General features: G+C 47.8%; 2 protein-coding genes across 4 annotated transcripts; one reads left to right on the top strand and one right to left on the bottom strand.

The window, feature by feature from the left end:
- The first annotated feature begins 532 nt into the window (after nt 1-532).
- Nucleotides 533-13,125, top strand: LSM14B (LSM family member 14B). Of its 3 annotated transcripts, XM_055814262.1 has the most exons (10): nt 533-876; nt 5,435-5,598; nt 5,950-6,085; nt 6,559-6,675; nt 8,485-8,655; nt 8,777-8,857; nt 9,858-10,019; nt 10,189-10,342; nt 11,298-11,516; nt 11,796-13,125. In XM_055814262.1, the coding sequence occupies exons 1-9, from the start codon at nt 756-758 to the stop codon at nt 11,467-11,469; spliced, it is 1,278 nt and encodes a 425-aa protein (XP_055670237.1). In that variant the 5' UTR covers nt 533-755; the 3' UTR covers nt 11,470-11,516; nt 11,796-13,125. The 3 variants fall into 3 exon arrangements, with proteins under 3 accessions (XP_055670237.1, XP_055670236.1, XP_055670238.1); XM_055814261.1 differs by lacking the exon at nt 11,796-13,125 and having other exon boundaries at nt 11,298-11,609; XM_055814263.1 differs by lacking the exons at nt 6,559-6,675; nt 11,796-13,125 and having other exon boundaries at nt 534-876; nt 11,298-11,609.
- A 2,475-nt stretch (nt 13,126-15,600) lies between these two features.
- PSMA7 (proteasome 20S subunit alpha 7) lies at nt 15,601-21,980 on the bottom strand. The gene is made up of 7 exons (XM_055814354.1): nt 21,737-21,980; nt 20,389-20,515; nt 18,810-18,934; nt 17,349-17,471; nt 16,836-16,955; nt 16,216-16,278; nt 15,601-15,941 (listed from the first exon to the last, which is right to left on the bottom strand). Exons 1-7 carry the CDS (start codon nt 21,830-21,832, stop codon nt 15,849-15,851), a joined length of 747 nt encoding a protein of 248 aa, XP_055670329.1. The 5' UTR covers nt 21,833-21,980; the 3' UTR covers nt 15,601-15,848.
- Between the last annotated feature and the right edge of the window lie 56 nt (nt 21,981-22,036).

The raw sequence follows: 22,036 nt of genomic DNA, 5'->3' as shown, positions 1-22,036 counted from the left end.
AGGCAGGGCACCCCTGCACGGGCAGGCTCCCGGGGCTCCTCCAGCACAAACCCAGGCTGTTGGGCTGCCACGGGCGAGGGAAAGGGGCTGGGGCCGGAGGCGGCCGTTCCCGGGCTGTCAGAGCGCTGCTGCGGCTGAGGCGGCGGGCACCCGCGGGAGCCTCTGCTGCGGAGCGCCGGGGGGCCTGGCGGGCAGCGGGGCGAGCTGAGCGACCCTCAGGGAGGGAAAGCTCCCCTCAGAGCTTGGGGAGGGGGGGGACGGGGGAGGCGACTGCCCCCCCCCGTCGCGCTACGTGACAAGATCTGTGCCACACGGGCGAGCGAGCAGCGACAGTGACAGGGCTCGGTGACAGCGCCGCGGCAGCGCGGGAAGGACGCGAGCGCTCGCCCCGCCCCGCCTCGCTCCGCCCCGCCCGCAGCGCACGTGGCACCCTCGCCTGGGCGGGTCACGTGACGCGGGCACCGGGCTTCCCCCCCCACTCTCGCCCCCCTCCCTCCCCTCCGCGTCTGACCCCGTCTCCCGTCTGGTCAATAGCAGGCGGCGGCGGCGCATGCGCGGCGGGGCGGCAGCACGCCCCCGCTCAGCCTCCCCCTCCAGCCCGTCTCCCTCCGCCCTATATAAGGCGGGCGCGGCGGGGTTCCCGGCTCCGCAGTGTGTGTGGGCGGACGCGGCGGCTCCGGGTGGCGGTGCGGCGACCCGCGCGGCCTCCTACGCCTCCCTCGCCCTCCCCTCGGCCTGGCGGCCCTGCCGCCGCCATGAGTTCGGGGACCCCCTACATCGGCAGCAAGATCAGCCTGATCTCCAAGGCGCAGATCCGCTATGAGGGCATCCTCTACACCATCGACACCGAGAACTCCACCGTGGCGCTGGCCAAGGGTGAGGCGGCGCGGCGGGGCCCTCCCGGGGAGGCGGTGGCGGGCGGGCCTAGGCTGGCTCCGCCGCGGCCCGGCGCTCGCTGAGGGGGCGCGGGGGGGGCCGCCAGCCGCCGCCGTCCGCTGAACAATGAGCCCGAGCTGGGCGAGCGGCGGCCAGAGCCCCCCCGGCCCTGAGGCGCCCCCTCCCCCGCGCTGGCGGCCGGGCGGGGGGCGGCGGGGTTGCAGCCCCGTGCCTTGGCGCCGCTGCCTTTCCGTGAGTCAGCATTCGGGAGGCCGCTCCGCGACGCGGGGGCTTGCGGTGCCCCCCCGGCGGGGCGCTGCCAGCCGGCGGGGCCCGGGATGCTGAGGAGCCCTGGGTTTTCCCGGGAAGTTAGCAGCCCCCTGAGGAGGAGGAGGAGCTGCCAGCAATGCCGGCTCCTCTTACTATTGTCAGAGGCGGAAAGGTGCCGGTGTGGCGTGGCGGGCCGTGGTTTGGTTCCCCCCCTGTCAGCACACGGGTGCCCGGCGGTGCTCGGTGCCTGGCTGGAGCAGGGCCCCAGGCCAGTGGCGGAGAGGAGGGAGCTGCCGTGGATGTGGATGTGTCTTTGTTCTTTTCCTGATCAATAAGTGGCCTCGGCGCAGGTGATGCGGGTGGGAGCCGCTGTGCTGAGCGCTGTGGGCTCTGGGCGCCGGGCTCTGGCGCTCCCGGCCTCGCAGGCTGCTCCGCGGGGCTTTGAGTCTTGTTTCCCTGGAGCAAAAATGATCTTTATCTCCTTAAATGGTGTCATTTGGATTCAGTTGACACCTTCGTTAGGAACTACCGTTTTTACCGTCAGGAAAACGTGTCCTGTTTAGTCCCTCAGACGACCTTATTGCTGTACTGGTTTTAATGTGCAGCTTGGCTACTCTAGCTAATGTGCATCAGCTTTTTCTTTCCCTCAAGTTTTATCTTTCCCTCTTCTGGGAAGTTCACATCTTCTTCGTTGCCTTCAGCAACCCATCAGGATCGTCCACAAACCAAACATCTTTTGTTTTGAAAGACTTATCTGTTGGCAGGAGACTCTGAGTTGCCTGATTCTCAGCTACTCTCAAGGCAGCCTGTGCCACCAGTATTTATCCAGTGTAATGATGTCTGTGTGATGCTGGACATGAGTATTTGACACCAATTGGTGCGTATTCTGAAGTTAAAAATGTGAGTTTTCACAACCTGGGGACATAGCTGCTTATTAAATGTACAAGTGGAGCTATTTATGTTGGGGTTTCACTTGAAGTAATTGAGAGGTTGCTGGAAGGATGCAGTTCCTTTACTGTATGTGCAGGAAGGTCTTCACCTTTACCCAGCAGCAAGTATGAATGGTTTCTCACATAGTTCTGGCTTACACATAGCACTTGCTACTTCAGAGTTTTAAGTGGTGGATTTCAGAGGCATGTATGATTCAAGTGCTTTATGGTGTGAGAATGCACATGCTCTGTATAAGATTTTTGGCATTTTTTTGTATTTATTGGTCTCATAGTGTTCAGTTTTGATGAACTGGAATACCTAAGAAGTAGCTGTTAAATAGATGGAGAATACATTTTTCCCCACTTAAAGTGCTGCACTATAAACTTTACAGTACAAACCCACTTTTCATTTTAACTCAGTTATTTTTTAAATTTAGAGACTTTATATCAAAATTAGTGTCAGAATTAGGAACATAACTACAATGTTGAAGTCAGTGGCAGCAATATTAACCCTGTGCTTAGGAGGGACAGCAGTTGAAAACACTTGATCTGAAGGGTTAGAAGAACCATGAATTGTTGACATGCAGTTGAAGTTGTCCAGATAGCTAGTCAATTATTATTAGGCTCCAGATGTCACTGTTTAAAGTTCAGGCAACTTCAGGATCTCATGTAAGTGCTATTCTCTTGACTTTTATCAGCTGAGTGATATAAAGAAAAACTTAAGTTGGAAGAGACGTCAGGAAGGAATCTAGTTTGGCCCCTTCCTTACTCAAAGCAGGGCTAGCTTCAATTGATTTGTATTTGGTTCCTGTTAAATCTCAACACGTGCACAACATCTTAAACACTGGATAAGGAGATTCCATGTGCTTAATTAAGCACTGCAAGAAAGTTGTCAGTCTTAGATGCTAAGCTTAAATTGCAAGCAAAGGAAGTTTAAGCCCATTACTGTCCTGTTGGCAGTGAACACCAGAAACTTACTCCCCATTCTGTAGAAGTCTGAAGAAGCTAGAGTTTTTAAGCAAGAAGTATCCATGTAAGCTCTGCTTTCCAGACATCCAGTCATTCTTGTTAAGCTTCCTGACCTTTCAGAGGTCTAGCTCAACAGAGCCCTACACGTGAGTATGAACTGTATTGTAAAACGCTAGCTGCAGCGTGGTGTGGAATTGATTTCCTGTTCATCTGTAAACAATAGTCACTGTAACTCTTCATGGGAGACAGCCCTTCGGACCTCCGCTGAAACTTAAAGCTGTACTTTGTGGTGTGCCAGAAGCTGTTAAACACTTCAAATGCAGGAGCAGGCATGCTCAACTCCTAGAACCCTCTCAAATGTCCTTGCTGCTGTTTTGTTTACAACAAGGACCTCTGTTTTCCATCCTTTTTGTTAGAAACCTTGGGACCAGCCAATTGAGGCTCTGCCTGGACAGCTTTGGGCTTGGTGGGTTGTGTTTCTCTATGTGGAAGCTGACAGGCTGATCCTGGTGGTCAGAGATGTGGTGCTTTCCAAGCTAGCTGTGGGATTCTGCAGTAGTCCTTGGATAGCTTTAGTATGTCTTGCCATGAGCTGTCTGCTGTAATAATCTAATCATGAGCAGGGATATCAGTGGTATGGTTCATGTCTAAAAGGCCAAGTCATTGCTTTCAGTTTATAATCTGCCTCTAGTTGACTAGGTTACAGCTGTAATATGATCAAACAGCAGCTGGAGATCTAAAATAACTGGGAGAGGTTATATACTCTGTGAACTAATGGGAGACAGTCCTTCAAAGGAAGGGACTGACAGTTTGCCTTTGTACCAGTTAAGATTCTTTTCCAGTTAGGTGTAAGCTGAGGTGCTAAATAGCATCAGCGTGATAGGGACAAAGTTTGGCATTGACCTGCTGTATCCAGAGCTTCTTGTGAGCTCACATAAGTGTCAGGCAAGTGAAGACTGCTCACAGCACTAACAGCTGCTTGGGCGGGGGGGGGTGGGGGGGTGGGGGTTGCGGAATCCACCTGGATACAGCTGAGAACAGGGCTCTTGATGACTAACCCTGTCTACAACTGTCAACACTCCCAGTAAATTAGTAATGGTACAGTGTACTCGGGGTGCTCAACACTGGTTGAGTGGATCTGCTTTCTGCCCCCCTTTTTGTGGGGAAGCTGCAGTGCCCGCCATCCCCTATCATCCTTGTGGCAGGGCTGCCTGTGCTTAATCTTTCCAGCTGTGCAGTGGGAGTGGCAGCTGGCTGGCATGTCACCACAGGCTGTGACATGGCAGGTGCTTGTGAAAGGTCTCTTTAAGGATGTAATTAGTAAAGGTACTGCAGGAACTGTGGTGTGTCCTGGCAGAGAAGTTGAGTACTTCTGTGGTAACCTGTTAGAAGCAACTGATGCAACTTGAATACAGAACTCTTTTATTAGCAGAAAGCGTACATCAAACCAGTATGTGGTGGTGCTTATCTGAACTGGCAAAGCCTCGTGAAGACAGAAAACTAGACTAGTAAACTGAATGAGCTTCTGTAACTTGTGGCCAAAATGTCAAGCTTTTGTATGTCAAGTGTCTGATGTAACTATGCTACCTATTTTCCTGCACTAACAATTCAGTAAGTCTGAATCTGACCTCTTCCTCTTTAGTGGCTCAAATTAATTTATGCTTCTACCTGGTAGCTGCCACACAGTCAATTGCAGCCATTTTTCCACTCTAATGTGTAACATCACTGGTTAGTACCTGCTCAAGTGTTCCAACAGCTGGGACTCAGTAAAGCCTTAGTAGGCACTGAGGTTTTAGATTTATCACTAAAAGCTTGCTTTGTAGTCAGTGGATATTAATCATAAAACCAGTGGCATGGCGTAGAGAGAGAATTTTAATAGGAAGTTTTTACTGTTGATGAAACTTGACCTCTATCTGTGCAATAAATGTGTGAAACCAAAGGTGCAGATTTAAGCTCTGAAGCCTGCTAAGAGTTTTCCCCTGCTGCTGCAGGGGCCTCTCCAGTGGTCTGTTGCGGTGGCAGTTGTCTCAAGCTAAATGTCTACATGGGACAGGTGCTGGGGGGGAGGGAGGGGGATTACGGCAGTGTAGCACTGTGAGGAAGTCCTCAGCTTTTGAGTAGGATTCTTCACTCCAGCTGGTCTATGGTCTTTATCTTCACAGCTTGATGTAAACAAAACTGTTTATACAGGCTGCTGAAAAGGTTGGCGTTTGAGGGAATAGATGTGTGCAATGAGGAGACTCAGGGTTCTGGAGGTAACCTTTTCTTCTTGTTACGGTTGGCAAGTATTACCAGAGTACTGTTTAACTGCAGAGATCTTAACTTGCACAATGCTGCAGTGGTAATGTAATACTGCTGGACTAACAGTGATCCTTTTTTTAACACTAAAGTGCGATCCTTCGGTACTGAAGACCGGCCCACAGACAGACCTGCTCCTCCAAGAGAAGAAATCTATGAATATATTATTTTTCGAGGAAGTGACATCAAAGACATCACTGTCTGTGAACCTCCAAAAGCTCAACATACTCTGCCACAAGATCCTGCCATTGTTCAAGTAAGTTAGCCTGAAGTGTTGATAGAAAGCTGTGATAAAACATTGGTGATGAAGGACTGGATTTTGGTAGAACCTTAAAAAAATGAAGGCCAGTAAGCGTCTCCAGGAATCTTCAGATTGTTTGAAGCATCCTTAGTTTCATTGTAATGTTTAAAATAGCAGCAGCATTAAAGACTTCAGTCAACAAAAGCCAGAGCTAGCTGAGAATGCAGGAAACTCATAAAGCGGTAAACTAACCCTTCTCAGTATTTAATTGAGCTTTAGTAATGCTGTACATGAAGTAGAGAATCACTGCCAAAGCAAGTTGACTTCTGGACACTGTAAATGGAAATGTACTTTGTCTTGTTACAGTCTTCACTGGGCTCTGCCTCTACATCATCCTTTCAGCCACATGTGCCTTACAGCCCGTTTAGAGGTATGCCACCTTACAGCCAGCTTGCTGCCAGCTCTTTACTTAGCCAGCAGTATGCAGCTTCATTAGGCTTAGGTAAGTAAAAACTTTACTTGCTAGAATAAAGGTACAGTCCTTGTATGCAGCTACTGTGAAACCAAATAACAGTAACTAATACCGAATTCCTTGCCAAGCGTCAGGCTGCAACAAGCAGTGAATAAGTAGTTGACAACTTTGTGTAGTGATCTTACCGCAAGGAGGCCTGCATTTCACTTACATGCGTGCGCACACACATGCACACAGAAGAAAGAAACAAACTAAAGAGCTGAAGTTTCTTTCTGAAAGAAACATGGATACCTAACAGTTGAGGCCAGTTCATTTCTAACCTAACATACCTTACATATACATCACATGTAAAAAGAACTTGTACTCCCAGAGAGAGCTGTGAATAAGCTGCTCTAATGCTGTTCTAGAGATTCTTGTATCTCTTTCCAAGTCCTTCAGATGTTTCACTACCTTGTATCTTATCCATGTATCTTTGCTTTCTCTTCTTCCCTCTATCTCTTTAGAGAAGTTGGTAAGCCCTCCAGCATCAGCAGCTGCTTCCAGCCCTAGTTCTTCTCCGTCTCCACAACCTGTTTCAGAGCCTGACATGTCTTCAGAGCCCCATCAGCTCTCTTCCAAGGGTAACAGCAGTTTGAGGACTCCAAATATTTGGAAGAACTGCATGGCACTTGCAAACACTCTGTTCTTGTTAACCCCTCAGAATGATAGTGCTTATGGGTAATGCTAGTAGAACTTGTTTGTTCTCAGCTGTTTTTGCCTTGTACATGTCTACATGGGACAGGAGTATATGGAGTACTCCTTCTGTCCCAGAAGTATCAGTTAGAGAGACAGCAGGAAGAAAAAGTACAGAACAGTGGATTCTCTTGTGTAAATGTCAGGAGAGGGCTGAAGTTTAGAGGTATTAATGTGCTGTGCCCTCTCCAGGACTGTGTGTCACCTTGGGGACTGGGTGAGGAATTAATTAGCCTTTCCTGGAAAGACAAGCACACTGCTTAAATTGTGGGTGGCCTTGCTGTTAGAGACCTAGGTTAATAGGAAATCCAGGAGTATTGCTGTAATTGAGGAAATGTCAGGATAGGTTTCATGCATGAGGCATTCTACCTTGTCAAGACTCCTGGTTAGTAAAGCATGACTAACAGTAAGCAATTTGAGTTGTGGTAAGCTGAGATAACAGTTCTGGGTGCTTGCTTCTATGTGTAAAACCTTTTAAAGGAGGAGGTTGAGTAGGGATACTAGACTGACCATCCTCAGAGCAGAGAGACCAGGTGCAGCCTGCATTTAAACATGGTAATTAGTTTCATCTGTTTTTTAACTTAAGCATGTATGCTTGTGTTGGCATGAAACTGGTTTTACTCTTTGGTTTTGGCCATCTATCTGTGCATACTTTCTCAGTATTCTGGCTAAGCTTTGAAACTTTCTCACGTTAAACTTGCACAGCAGCTTTGTCCTGCTGAATAATCCTTAGGATATGTCTGTCTTCCTTGCAAGCTTTCCAGGTGTACGTTAGCTGGGAACCTGCATGATGTTACTTACTGGGTATATCTCATGTGGACTTGGGTGACCCAGAAGTGTCAGTGGCTTGGTTTGTGTGTACTCTTCAGCTTTTCACTGTTCTTGCTCTTTAAGTAGATTCAGTTAAAGTTCGCTTCCAAGCAGTTCTTACGCATAACTACATAAACCTGTAGTACTCCAAAACTTCTAATTAAATCTAGAATGCAGTGTTTCTTCTGAGTACTGAAGACTGTCGCTTTTTAATATAATTGGTGTAAGGTATACCAAACCATGAAAAGTATTTACATGTTTTGTAGTGTGAATAAATAAGCCTGGATGGAAGAGCAACAGAAGTCTTGGTAACACTTTGGCCTTGACCAAGAAGGAATTTGAAAGGGTAACTTTGAGATCCTGGTCTGGTTTCAGGTTTTCTTTGTCTGAAAGCTAACAATAAGCAATGAAGTTGAAGGACTTCTAAAAGCGGCTTACAAAATGGGATGTAGTTGAGTTGGTTAAGCTTTTGCTGCAAAACTTCCCTGACAAAGTGGGGAAGCTTTCTTGAGCAGTTTCAAAATGGTGAATTTTTGCTTCAGATTTAATGTATGTAAAATCCTACATAACCAAGGATACACCTAGAAATTAGATTTTTGGTATAAACTGTCTAAGAGACTGAGCTGGCTTGCTTACCTAATGTGTGTCTAACTTCATTTAAGAAATAAATGGGTAGATTTCCTGATTTTAAGGCTCTGGATTTGAGAGCTACAACTTGTATGGCAGTAGTGCCTTACCTAGTGTGTATGCCAATTAAACATAGCATGTAATGATAAACACTCAAGGCTTTGAGTAATTCTTGACAAAACGGTTTCTCCATAGAAGTGGGTAGGGTTTGAATAGCTTTGGCATATTTTGAGGCACTTAGTCATTGGGATTTTTTCCAGGTGCTGGCTTTCCTTCTGTTCACCCAGTCCGCAAAAGCCCCATGGTGGAGCAGGCTGTTCAGACTGGCCCAGTTGACAACATGAATTCACAAAAGCCGCCCCCAGTGAAAGTAACTCCAGGGGTTCAGCGCAATGGGCGGCAGGTTCCGCAGGGCAACGGCAAGACAAATGGTACGTACGCACCACTTTGTTGTTAAAGTGCTGTTCTGAGGCATCCGTCAAGGGTGCATAGCAAGACTAAACTGTTTCAGCTTTGTTCTTATGCTCCTTTATTTTTATCCTTCTTGTTCAGTCGATACAGTTCAGGCAGCACCTGTGCAAACCCAAGGACAGGTGAATGATGAAAACAGAAGACCTCAAAGGAGAAGATCAGGTAGGTTAACCTGACGCTGAACAGTCAATTAGCCTAAAAGGCAAATATTGTTGACTTCAGTGAAGGGTCATCCGATGGAAGACTGAGAGTAAAATAAAACTTGATGAGGCTTTGGGCGTCCAGAGATGCTTCCCTAGCAGAATAAGTTCTGGAGTCTCAGAAGTTCAGGGCATACCAGGGACAGAATTCTAGTGTCTCTTCTAGAAGCTTGAAAGGTATGTGTTGAAATGACACTGTAAGTTGGCAGCAGCAACTGAAGTACTTTTACTGGGAAAGGCAGCCTGTTTAAGAGTCCCCAGAGCTCTTATAACTGAGAGGGAACTATGGAGCCCTCACTTCCATAGTGCAGAGGCCTTATCTTAGGACTGCAGTTTAAGCACAGGTCAAAAGAAAGTGAAATTAAATTCAAACCAATATTTCTGTCCAAGCCAAATAAGAAAATGTAGGAAACAAAACTTCTGACTCTCAGGTCTTCAAATTAATTTGCCTGAGGGCAGCACTGTAGAAGAGGTTAGAGCTTTTCCCGAAAGGAGTTGATAGTGTCTGAGTTGGAAACCAGCAACTATACAAAGTACAAGCTCCCTTTGTGGATGGATTTTCTGAAATCAGCGACCTGCACCTCTTTGCTGTCATGACAGGTTTGTAGACTAATTACAGTACTGTGCTTGCAGATGAGTAGCAGACAGGAAAGACAGTTTCCCCTGCTTCCATCAGCTTTTCTTGGTATAACGCTTGTTCTAACTTCTTCTCACTGGAAGGAAGGTTGGGTATACTCTTAATGCAGGACTGACAACCAGGAATACTTTTCAGAAAGTTAAAAAGTGTTGCTGTAATATGTCTTCTACAGCCAAGCTCAGAAGTTGTTTTCAAAGAGGTTTGGCCTAACCACAGGACTGGAAGCCAGAAACTGCTGAGTTCTAACCCTGGTTTCCTGTGGTCTTGAGCAAAGTCATTTAACCTCCGTGTGTGTTACCAAGCATTTAAACTCTCCTGCTTTCAGGGAACAGGAGAACCAGAAACCGTTCTAGAGGACAAAACAGACCAACTACTGTGAAGGAAAATACAATAAAGTTTGAAGGTGACTTTGACTTTGAAAGTGCAAATGCACAGTTCAACAGAGAGGAACTTGACAAAGAATTCAAGAAGAAACTAAACTTTAAAGGTTTGTGGCTTCATTAAATATGAATTGCTGAGCTAGCAGTAAATGCTGCATAGACAAACTCATTCTGAGAAACTGCATGATTACATCTCAAGTCTTGTTTGAGGGAGCAAGAGAACAGATGGCTCTTCGGTATGCATCAAGGAAGTGTAATATGTTTTATTATCTTCAGATGATAAAGCAGAGACGGGGGAAGAAAAAGGGGACCCTGGAGTGGCAACTCAAAACAATGACGGTAATGCAGAGGAGGACCTTCTGGGACCCAACTGCTATTATGATAAATCCAAGTCTTTCTTTGACAACATTTCTTCAGAACTAAAATCTAGGTGAGTGTTTTCTAAAGGCTTGCTATTTTAATGCAGTTTTAGGTGTAGAATTCTAGATGTAATTGATGTCACATGGTTTAATTCTTTAAAAGTCTTGGCATACGAGACAGTGAGCAAAACAGTCTTCAGAAGGAAGTATTGCTCTATGCATTTGGTTGCTCACGAGTTATATTAACTGAGCTTCATGCAGTGGGATCAAACAAAAGGCAAGGATTTCAACTGATGCTGATACTTACCTAAACCATGATACAGGAATTTCCTGTTCAGTTTCCCAGTGCTGGGTTTGAACCCACTGATTGTAAACAAATTTCTTGTCTTGTTTGTGGGAGGAGGCATCAGGGTCATGCTGTATGATGGTGCAGCTTGCAGACAGGAGCGAGCCACATCTGGAGCTTGGGCAGATGAGGTCAGGTCTGCCAGTGGAAATGCATTAAATTAAAAGTTGGGAATGTTAAAGCTTCATCTTTTGCTGCTGGTGCTGGTCACATCAGTCATCCCTTTAGTGTCAGTATGTGAAATTCCCTTGGTAGTATTTCTGCTTCCCTTTAGCAAAACGTTCTTCGGGGTGATCACAGTAAGGTGCTTGGGTCTGGGCAGGCTTTGCTAGGGAAGAAATAAGCTGGTGCTGTGGAGCTACCTCAGATGTGACAAGGCTTCCTGGGTTTCTGGAGGGGCTGAACTGGAGTCTAAAGTTTGTAGTTTTCAAGTTTGAAATGCTTGTAAGACTATGTTCAGCCCTTTCCTAGGCCCTTCTCTAGTTTTCCAGTATGAAAGTAGCTTTGACAGCCACCAGCTGTCACTTTCAAATCCACACTTAGCAGGGCAGTTGAGTTGGTGGACATGTACACGCTGGTTCTTGTTGCAATTCAACAAAATAGGGTGCTTGAAGCTTCCTAGCTAAATGAGTTGGTGGCTATTTCATGTTTATATTAAATCTGAATGCAGCCTTGTTCAGTTCTAGGCGTACCACGTGGGCTGAAGAAAGGAAGCTCAATACAGAGACATTTGGAGTGTCTGGACGGTTCCTTCGTGGCCGCAGCTTTCGTGGTGGATTTCGAGGTGGAAGGGGTAGTGGAGCAGCGAGGCGAAACCAAACCACTCACAGAGCTGGTACTGGCAGAGTGTAACTTCAGAGGCAAGTTTTTTGCAAGAATAAATACAGTCTCTGAGCCAGGTTTGTCTTGTATTCCTTGTCTGAACTGCCTGTGCAACCTCTTCTGCTCTCCAGCCTCATGGATATATCAAGAATTGTTCCTTCTAAGTAGTAGAAGGAGATTGTTCTGTTGATTTCTTGGGCTAACCTTTCTGAGGAAGCAAGAGCTGCTTGTTTGAGCTGAGCCTTTCTAGCTAAGCATTTGTGTTGATACCTCAGTGTTAACTTCGCTTCTGTTTTTGTTGGGAGAAGATCCCCATGGTACCATGCCTAATTCTATCTACCTTCTTTTCTGAACAGGTTTGGACATCTCTCCTGAGGATGAAGCTGTATATAGAAAGAAAACATCCAACTGCTGCACTAATGTGGGAAAATGGTTCATATTGTTTACTGTCTCAGCTCAAGCGACAGAACTTCATGTACTACTGCTTATATTCTGGACTTATTTTGGACCAGCAACTGTCAGCTGGAATATTATTTGGAAGAGGGAATGTGTTCAGGGGTACCTTCTTCAGGGTGTCTTTTTTCTTTTGTTTGTTTTTTTACGTGCAGACTAACTTACATGGTGGTTCTTTCTGGGTCTCTCAAAGGCTGCTATAGTCTAAGCTTAAAGTCAGACTCCTTTTCTGAACCCTGAAGAAGATAAATCATGCTATTTTAACATGGAACCAAAGCTCACTTGAAATAAACCAGCGATAATTTGTTTGTTCTGAGTAACCAAACGGTGCTGCTGGTCTCGCTGTTCTCAGCAGCAAGTGTGAAGTAGCACTTGGTATCTGGGAGAATAGATTCCTGGTGCTGAGTTATGTATATTGTCACTTGGGAATACTGGATTGTTGATCATGTAGTAGTGTAAATGACTGTACAACTGTTTGTCGGCTGGTACTCGTGTGCGGTACCGCAGGTTTACATGGAACCGCGTCTCTCCCTTGGGCTGGAGGGTGCTGGGCTGGTTCCTCAAAGGATTGGAGCTCCTGACTGGGTCAGGGCAGCATGGGGGGACAGTGTGCTGTGTCCTGGGGGGACAGGAGCAGCAGGTGCCTCCGCATAAAGTTTTTGGCAGTACTCTGCTGTCTGGGAAGGAGATCGGAAGCCCTGACTTCTTGCCTCAGTTTGTACCTCGCTCGTCGGTAGTACCCAATGCAAACAGTTCTCTGTACACTAGTAGACTGTGGTGGAACACTATGGAATGTTTTCATTAAACTAGGGATGGGAGTCCGTATAATGAAGCTTAACAGATGGGCATGTTTAATTTCTTTCCTCTATACCCCACCTACTGTAAATAGTTTAGTTTTTCTTTTGTGGTTTGTTTTTGGTTTTTTTTTTTTTTAAAACTGTATGTGGGGAGAGGGGTTGGGAGGGAGGGGTTACATTTGTTTGCATGACTAAGTGGGTTAAATTGCTATAGGCATGTGTCCCTTTTTGTTTGGTAGGGAATTTTGTTGAAAAAGCACCTTGATGACTGAACCCCTTACATAGCTAGAATTTTTTAGTTATGCATTGACCTAGGTTACTGTAAAAGCTTGGATTTATTTTTGTAGGACTTTATTGCTAAAAATTAGAACATAGCAGTGGGGCTGCTCTTTGGAGTAATGTAAATTGTAATTATAATAAACATGTAAATGTTTAACGTTTCCCTCCTGCTTTGTTCTGCAGACAGCCCAGTAGCAGCAGTCAGTACAACTTGTCGGGCGCTTGTCCTAGCGTGGCTGCCAGCGATGGCAGAGAACCCTGGCGCAGGGGCCTGGCAGGGCTGCGGGGCGCTTTGCAAAGGGCTTAAAACCCCTAATCCAGGTGCTGACCCCCTGTTGTTGCCATTACCCTGTGATCCCGTGCCCCTGTGCTCTGCCTGGGCATTCTGCCTCGTGGGTGCTGTGCCCCAGCCCCCTCCCAGCTGCTGCCTGGCCTGGCTGGGTGTTCTGGGGGGGCAGTGCTGGCCCTGGCTGGGTGTTTGGGGGGGGGCAGTGCTGCTGTGGCAGCCACAGATGCCTTCGGTACCTGGGCTTGTACCAGCATGAGGGGGTGTGCTGGAAGGGCTCCTTCAAAGCTGCTGAAAGCCTGATGTCTCTGCTGGCAAACAGGTGCTGTGGCTTTAAGTGACAGGCAACTGGCTTGTGTGAGGGGGAGAGAGAAATCCTCGTTAACTTCGGTTAGTAATGCGCTTTTTTTCTTAAGGCAGTAATTTCTGTTCTTTCCGCAGTAAGCCTTCACATCTGATATGTAACGTGCAGCCCGTCACTGGGCTGTGTCCCAGCCGATGTGCTGGATGGGAGTGGTGTGAGGGGACTGATGGCTGTGGCTCAGCCCTGGGCTCGTTCCCCGCGAGCCCTCCCAGCCGCGCTCCAGCCCCTTGCTCTGCTGCTGCCCTGAGCAGCACTGCAGCTCTCCGGGCCTTGCTCCGTCCACGTCCGGCTCTGCAGCACGGGGCTGTTGTGAGCGAGTTGCGGTGCTGGGGCGGTGACTGAGCTCCTGCAGGTCCCTGCCAGCTGCCTGGGGTGGCCCGGCCAGCCTGGGCTCCCTGTGGGCTGCTGGGGGCCCTGGGCTCCTGCAGCCGAGCCGGCTCCAGCAGGGTGCTGGGCTGCTTTTGGGTGCTGCTCTATCTCGGCACCTGGGAACGGAGGTGGGGGGGCCGCAGCAGGCTGGGCCGCGGCTCCCGAGGGCTGTGCCAGTTCCCCCCCGGGTGGATCTAAACAGGGACACTTGTACAGCACAGGGGTCCTGTCACCACCCCAAGCAGGGTGTGAGGGCTCGGGGCAGGCCTGAGGCTCCTGTGAAACAGGGGAACATGCCACAGGGCGCCGCAGCCCAGCCTGGGTGACCGACCCTCCCTGCCCTAGGCGCTGGCAGCAGAGCGATGCCCTTTGGAGCAGATGGGATGGGCAGCGCCTTCAATCGCGCTGAGGGACGGTACGGACTGACAAAGCCCCAGCAACAAAAGAAAACCACCGTTTTCAACGTGGAGATAGGGAGCAAGGAGCTGGTGTCACTCCTGCTCCCCGTGCAGCGCCAGGGACAGGGGCTCTGCTCCGTGCCTGCAGGAGCCTCGGCCAGGCAGGGTGTCCTGCTGCCCCCTGCCCCCTTTGCTGCTGCTGTCACAGGCTGTAGCCACCAGCCAGCTGTCACCAGCAGTGGCCTGCAGCGCAGAGGTGGCCGCGGCAGATGAACTGGCTGGAAAGAGCTTTTAATGGCCAGAACGGGAGAGTGGAGACACCACAATGCAAATACTGACCCGAAATAAAATTCCCTACCAGCTCTCGTCTCCTTTGGGCCACCTCCAATGCATCTGAGCAGAGTTGTCACTTGACACCTTCGAACTGATATTCTGCTAAGTTTATTGTTACACATGTTCATGTCTGCAGTGAGTGGATGGCATGGAGCAGACGTGCCTCTCAGCGACAGCAGAGGCAGGTCCCCGCAGCCCTCGGTGTGAGCAATCCCCCTCTGCTGAAGGGAACTGGCTCAGGCAGTTGCTGGGACTGGGGGCAGTAAACAGGCTCCACCAGAAAATGAGCCAAACCCAGAAACTGAGCTAAACCAAGCTCCTGCGGGCAAGATGGACAGAGAGAGCAGCACGAGGGTCAACACAAGGAAGACTGGAGGTAAACAAAAGGAGAAAATGGAGTAGAGCTTTACAGTTTAACCATGTTGTATGTAATACTTGTCATAGGTATTTTTAGCGTTAGGAAGCTACTGGTCTGTAACTGCCCTCGTGGGCAATCACAACCGCAACACTTTATTCTGAAGCCGATGAATCATGCACTGTCTATGTCAGCACCAAGGCACGCACCTCTGCTGCAGTGACACGCCTGCAATGGTCCGCTCCAACACTGACCACCCCCCACCCCCCCCCACATCGCCCTTCTGCAGCAAGCCAAGCCCCACCACCAGCAGGCTCACAGCCAGACCCCAGCCCTTGAAACCTGAAGATACCTGTTAGGGAAGAAAAAGCGTAATTCCGTATTTGCTATGTTCTGCTGAGGCTGTAAAGTACCCACTGAGACACCTACTTAAAAAAAAAAAAAAAAAAAAGGGGAGAAGCCAACAACTGAGACAGCACAGAAAAAATCATTAAACAAAGTGAAGTGTTCAAGGAAAAAAATGGAAACCAAGTTTTTTGTCCTTTAATGGGTCACTACTGCCATTTTGTAGCCAACCAAATGGACCTAGGTGATTAAAATCCAAGGAAGAAACAGATTTTTTTTAAAATAACAGCTTTAAAAAAAAAATCAGTAGGTTTATTGTAGGTCTCGAGGGACACAGTATGAGTAAGTGGAATGCCTACATCATGTCTATACAGAATAACCCATCACTTGGATTAAAAAGAAAGCAGCTAAAGCAGTTGGATTTCATTCATCATGATGTCTTCTTCTGTTTTTTCTTTTCATTTTCTTCCTTTTCTTTTTCAATTTCAGCAACATACTTCTCAATTTCTTCAGGGTTTAGGATCTACAACAGAAACACAGGTGACCCTCAAGATACTAATACAACTCAAAGCCTTTCAATAAGCAGTGCTAGTCCTGACACGGGAGGAAAGTGAACTGGTGTTTATTGGGACACAGGTACCTTGTGCAGACACAACAACATTCCTTGGCCGCTGATAATAAACAGAAATATCTGTCAGCGTGGGATTAAGGGCTAGAGGCTAACGCAGCTCCACAAGGACAGCACCAGCACCAGAGGGACAGGCAACAAAGGGAGAAAAGCAAAACTAAGACCTTACCTTCAGCGGCTGTTCTCGCCTCATAACTGCCAGCTCGATGTTCTTCCCACCAGATTGCACAACCTTAACATGAGTTAGATGGAGGTATTAGGAGCGTATCCATTAATTAATTGTAACAAAGCCCTTCCAAGTCTTCTTAGGAGGAGAAGAGAGGTAGCTGGGAGCGTTTCACTCATTAGCACCAAGCTCTGGGCTCCAGCAGCAGCGTAACTCTCGGGAAATAAGGGTCTTCCTTCTGGCGTCAATGGGCTCGGTGGCTGGTGAGGAACACCTCACTTCCACCACCTGACTTTCGGTATTTTCTGTATCTTAAACTTCAATACAGAAGTGAAATATTCTGCGTATGATTTAGCGCATCTTTGGTGTGCTTAACACCCAGAACTGAGGTCTGTCTTCCTCCCCAGAGAACCACTAGTAAATTCATTTGTGTAACTACGGAAACTGTTACCTGCAATATTCTGAACTGTTAACTTAATCCCACAGCCTACAACAAACAGCTTTCACAGACCCTTTTACGGTACTTCCCTGTGACATGCGCACAGGTTTTCACAGATTCATGTCCAAGGAGTCAGTCCCGAGACACAGTGAAAAGTCACACAAGGGATCTGAACCCCACTCACCTCAAGAAGAGCCTTGATGACAAGTTTAATAGTTAGATCATCTGTTTCAATAGCTTCATCAGTATAGTTTTTCTCCAGGAATTCACGCACTGATTTGGCTCCTCTGCCAATGGCATTAGCCTGGAAAAAAATAACGAACGGAAGCTTAGGAACGGCTCTGTTTACAGAATAAGCAAAAATTACAAGCTGTACAATTACATAATCTGAAACCATTTTGTGATCACCGTGTATCTTTCAGGAGACTGAACATGTTACTTCCCACATGTCACACAAAAAGACAGTTGTCAGGCACAGGTGGTGGTGGGCTTTTTTTGGAAAACAGGACAAGATTTCCCAAGTAAGGCTGAACTGCAGACTGCCATTCTCAGTAAATTTGATCATTAAGGATTTTTGCAGCTGTGAGCCAGCACCATCTGGCCAGTGAGATCTCCTTTCTACACCAGTACCTCCTTAAAGGGGACATTAACTCACAAATATTTCATTACATCTCCACCAGTGACAGAATCAACTTACCTTCCAAGCATGGTATGTACCAGAGGGATCTGTCTGGTACAGCCGCGGGGTTCCATCGAAGTCGAATCCCACGATAAGAGCAGAGATACCGAAAGGTCTGCGACCGTTGCTTTGTGTGTATCTCTGATCAGAAAGAAGAGACACTTATTTCAGAAGTGGTTCTAAAACCATGTTTACAGTGGAAAGCAGGCGTTGTACAAGTTACAACCAGAAGAGCCACCAGAAGTATTTTCAGCAGGCTCTTACCAATCCACCTGTTAACAGTTATGATTCCACCTCTTACGGAAGACCCTAAGCGAGGCAAGGAAGAGGTGATCACTGCTCCACCCCTGCCCCCAACACCCAGGAATTTTTTTTTTTCCTGGAGTTTGCTGCAGGAATACAGCTATCCTGTTGGGAAGAACCTCCCTCGGCTGCTGAGTGGTGCTGAGAGGCAGAGCTGAGCCTGCAAGCCCAGGTGCAACACTCGCTTTGACAAGCATGCTTAGGAAGCCAAAAAAGAGGATGATAACACCTGAACACTAAGTCAAGCTTTCACCAACGATGTGCAACAATTCCATCAGAAAGCATGGCATGCTGTGTGATGCTCAGCGGGCTACAGCAAGGCCCGTGCTACAGCCCTCCTGCCAAGGCTGAGCTAGCAAAGTTGTTGCCACGCCACGCACCAGAAGTGCCCACAAACTGGAGGCCTAGCGCAGCAACATTACTGCAGCGGGAATACTGTGCGAGACCTGTGGTACGTAACCATTTTAGAGAAAGAGTGAGTGTGCCAGAATGAAAGACACAAATGTGAGAGTACTGTACAGGAACAAAGTGAAACTTTGGGAAGTGGTATTCTGCTCGGGCAGGCTAGTGATTGTCACAAGAATTACACTAGTATCATCATCACTGTACTAACATGTCTGACCATAAGTAAATTATACTTTTTCTGTTCCCTACTAGTTGCTGAAAATCAAGTTTAATACACTGGCAAATGAACAATTTTATCACAGAACACAGCTGGGCATATTTGCATGCTGCAGTCCATTTTCAATTCATGAATATCAAACATAAAGCATTAAGTACTGCACTGATTTGCTCCCCTCTTGCCCCTCCCTGCAGTGGCTTAGTAGGAAGAAAAATGAACAGGAGCCACGAAGACATTTTGACAGAAACACGGCACCGTTGTTATGAGAGGGAGTAGATGAGCAGAGTGGTCCTGCTTATACCACAAATGTCATTACCCACTCCTTGCAAGCACTAATTAATTTCTTCATCTTGGGAAAAAAACCAAACAGTAATCAAGCCCCCTCTTCTATTACCACAGCCCCGTTTCCAATGAACGGCCGCAATGTGTTTTGTTACGCTGATTTTTACCAGCTGAGCAGAACAAAGCCAGGAACAGACATGTCACACACTTAAGTCTGAAGCGCGGCTCATCAGGACACACTTTTTTAAGCATCTCTGTGTGGTCCAACATACCTGTTTCAGACTAGCAATGTAACGTGTGATGTACTCCACGGTGACAGGATCCTCCACGGTAAGTCTGTGGCTTTGACACTCCACACGAGCTCTATTTATAACTATTCTGGCATCAGCCGTCAGCCCTGAAACGACAGGGTATTCTCTGATTCATGCTTTATACTGTATGCACAAATAAAACAACTAGCCTTGCCCCAAAAGGCTCACAAGGTCAGTGTCAACAGCAATGAAAAAAGCAAATGAGAGAACAAGCTTTCTCAGGTTTGCTGAGCAAGAATGTAATTTTTCAGGCAACAGAAAGAAGCTCAGGTACCAAAATAAGTAGACAATTTAGTTTACAGCTTTCATGTTGTGAGTTTCATGTTTGTGAGTTAGGTAACACACGCAATTCTGAACCAGGTAATCGTAATATGACTGACAGCATTCCATCCAACAGCAAATTAGCAAAGCAATCTCCCTTCTCACGCACATTGGTTTTATTTCTTACGCAGTCCCCCTAACTATATAAGCCAGCTTTATCTGCACAGCAAATCTCACGTAGTAGATGAAGCTACAGCAGCCTGATGTCAGTTGACAAAAATGAGTATGACCCTTTGAAAAATATTAAAAAGAAATTTATTTCTTATTGTATTTTTTAGCTAATGTTGCCATTTTCAATTTGCTTCTACTGAATTCTTGTTTCTATTAGGCAACTTTTCTTCAAGCTTTTGCACCCACCTGCACGTACCACAACCCCCAGCTAAGGAAGCAAGGCAGCAGAAGCAGCTGAACCTGTCACTCCTGCACACCAAATCCAAAATCCACTATTTTTGCTGGTTAAATCAGATCTCCCCGTAAAGCACTACTGGCAGTGACACAAAGATCCTGAACTACCTGAAGAGAGGAGAAACCTTCTGAAATACAACATAAATGGAGATTAAATGGTTTTTTTTAAATTTTCATGCCTCCTGTTTAAACTTCAAACAATGGAAATTAAGGCATTTGGAACAGGAAGAATGGAGAACTAGAATATTGATGCTTCAAATTCAGAGCTGTTCATGCAGAAGGAGTCTTCTGAACTAGAACAGAGGAGATTTTTCTTTGTTTTATGCAAGGCTGAAAAATTTAGCTTTTTTGGCTCCACGCACATGGGAAAAGGCCCCCGTAACTGACAAGTACCTCTTATAGTTTCTGTAACATGTATTAATATGAATCCTATATATAATATATAAATATATTTTATGGATTAAAATGAAATATTTTAAGTAATTATATAAAAATTAAAATATGTGTATTTAAATAGTATATATCTTTATTTGTGCCAGTGACAAATCACTTCTCAGTACTCATCCTCACGTTAAACCTAGGGGGGCTTAGTAACTTTAACTCGTATTTCCTCTCATTAGATTATTCGCTCTTTCTATATATATTTACCTATATAATAGGCTACTCTTATTTAAAAAAGAATAAGCAACCGTGGAAATATAGTCCTTCCCCACCATCCTCAGCCAGTTGCGCTAAGTATTTTACATTCTCAGAATCCATAAACATACCCAAAGGTGCTCCGATAACTGTCACAAACCCTGACAGAAGCATATACCTGCAAAAGCCATGCAGACATTGTCATCGAGAGCGCAGATCTTCCGTACAGTTCTTTCATCCTGAAGTTTTGCCACAGACTTCTTTTCCACACCAAGAACAACAATATCCTTCCCTCTCACTCCAACCTTGAAGGCATTAAAAGAAGGAGAAAAAGAAAAACATTAAGCTAGGCCCCAAAAACCTAGTAGTTGCAGACTTTACTGAAATGAGTAGGGGAAAACGACATAAAACCCCACACTGTAAACATTATTTCAACTTGAAGTCACTTTTATTTCCTCTTGCCGCAACCTGGAGAAAGGACTGATGTAACAGAAATGGCACTGAATTCCAGGGTGCAGTTGCATAATCCGCTCATACCAATTTACATCCCTGTGGTTCCCCAGAGATATATTCCCCCTCCTCCTCCCAGCGGCGTTTTCCCCAGCTCTCCCCAGCACCAGCATTAGTGTTTCCACAGCCACAGAAGTGGGACCAACAACAGAACTACCACGACAACTAGTCCACTGGTATTGCTCAAGTCATAACCCAAAATACTGAAGATTAGACCAAGTAACACCCACAAGCAGTGGGTCAGGAGCTGGCCGCCTTGGTGTCCCGACTGATCCTTTGAATGTCCCTCTTCTGACAGCAGGGAGGGGATACAAGCCGATCCCTTACATCACTCTGCTGCTGCTGCTCCCGCGGTGATGGGAATCGTTTGGTCTTAGGGGGTAGCCCTGCTGTTAGCCTGTTACGGATGTCTCCAAAAACATTAAACTCAACATGAGACAAGACAGAAACAGATTGTATTGGACGTTCGCTGCCCTTTGACAGTGTTTTACTTTCTGAAAACAATGAAGAGCTTACTTGGCGTTAAGTCTTGTCACGTTTCTTTCCATCCCAAAGGCAGTAAATTTTCTTCTGGGTATTTTATGTGGAAACGACTGTTCGTTGGGTTTTTTTCTTCTCCCCCAAGTGAAAAAACGCTTCACCGAGGGGAAGCTGGGGACAAGCGGAGGGCGGCAGCAGGGAGGTCGCTCCCGCACGGCCCTGCCGACCCCCCAGCCCGACGGGACCCCGCACCGCGCACCCGCAGCGCCCGCGGCACTTCCACCGCACCGGGCAGGCGAGGCCCGGGCCGCCGCGCTCCGGCAGCTCTGCCAGGCCCCGGGGCCCGCCGGTACCGGGCCTCACGGCCGAGGGCTCCAGCCGTGCGACCCCCTCGAGACCCCAGCGCCGCCCGGGCCTGACAGAGGCGCGGCGGCCACGCTGAGGAGCGCGGCGGCTTCCCAGGCCGCTCCGGCCGCTCCGGCCGGCAGCCCCCCGGAGGCAGGGCCCACTCCCCGGCCCGCCCTCGGCTCACTCACCGCGGTGGAGCCCTTCTTCACCGCCTCCTGGGCGTACTCCACCTGGAAGAGGTGCCCGTCGGGGGAGAAGACGGTGATGGCCCGGTCGTAGCTCATGGCTGCCCCCCGCGCGCCGCCGCGAGCCGGAACCAGCCGCCTCCCTCAAAACAGCACACTCATCGCCGCGCGCCGCTTCCGGCCGCGCGCCGCCGGGGCGGCCCGCCCGCAGCGCCCCCTGGCGCCGGCCCCCCGCGCTGCGGCCGCGGCGGGAGGCGGGAGAGGGGGGCGGGGCGCGGGCGCGGGGGCGGGGCCCGGCCGCGC

The sequence above is a fragment of the Falco peregrinus genome, chromosome 9 (assembly GCF_023634155.1).
Source record: "Falco peregrinus isolate bFalPer1 chromosome 9, bFalPer1.pri, whole genome shotgun sequence".
In the NCBI taxonomy this organism is placed as follows: Eukaryota; Metazoa; Chordata; class Aves; order Falconiformes; family Falconidae; genus Falco; species Falco peregrinus.
Note: the sequence above shows the minus strand (reverse complement) of the source record. Positions and strands in the feature narration are given on the sequence as shown.

Bases quoted from the DNA above. Each gene is read 5' to 3' on its own strand.
- PSMA7 (XM_055814354.1), bottom strand. From the start codon at position 21,832: ATGAGCTACGACCGGGCCATCACCGTCTTCTCCCCCGACGGGCACCTC. The intron at 16,956-17,348 runs GTAAGTTGATTC...ATTTTTTTCCAG, and splicing joins GTACATACCATGCTTGGAAG to GCTAATGCCATTGGCAGAGG. The intron at 15,942-16,215 runs GTAAGGTCTTAG...TTTCTGTTGTAG, and splicing joins GGCGAGAACAGCCGCTGAAG to ATCCTAAACCCTGAAGAAAT.
- LSM14B (XM_055814262.1), top strand. From the start codon at position 756: ATGAGTTCGGGGACCCCCTACATCGGCAGCAAGATCAGCCTGATCTCC. The intron at 6,086-6,558 runs GTAAGTAAAAAC...CTATCTCTTTAG, and splicing joins TGCAGCTTCATTAGGCTTAG to AGAAGTTGGTAAGCCCTCCA. The intron at 6,676-8,484 runs GTAACAGCAGTT...GATTTTTTCCAG, and splicing joins CCATCAGCTCTCTTCCAAGG to GTGCTGGCTTTCCTTCTGTT.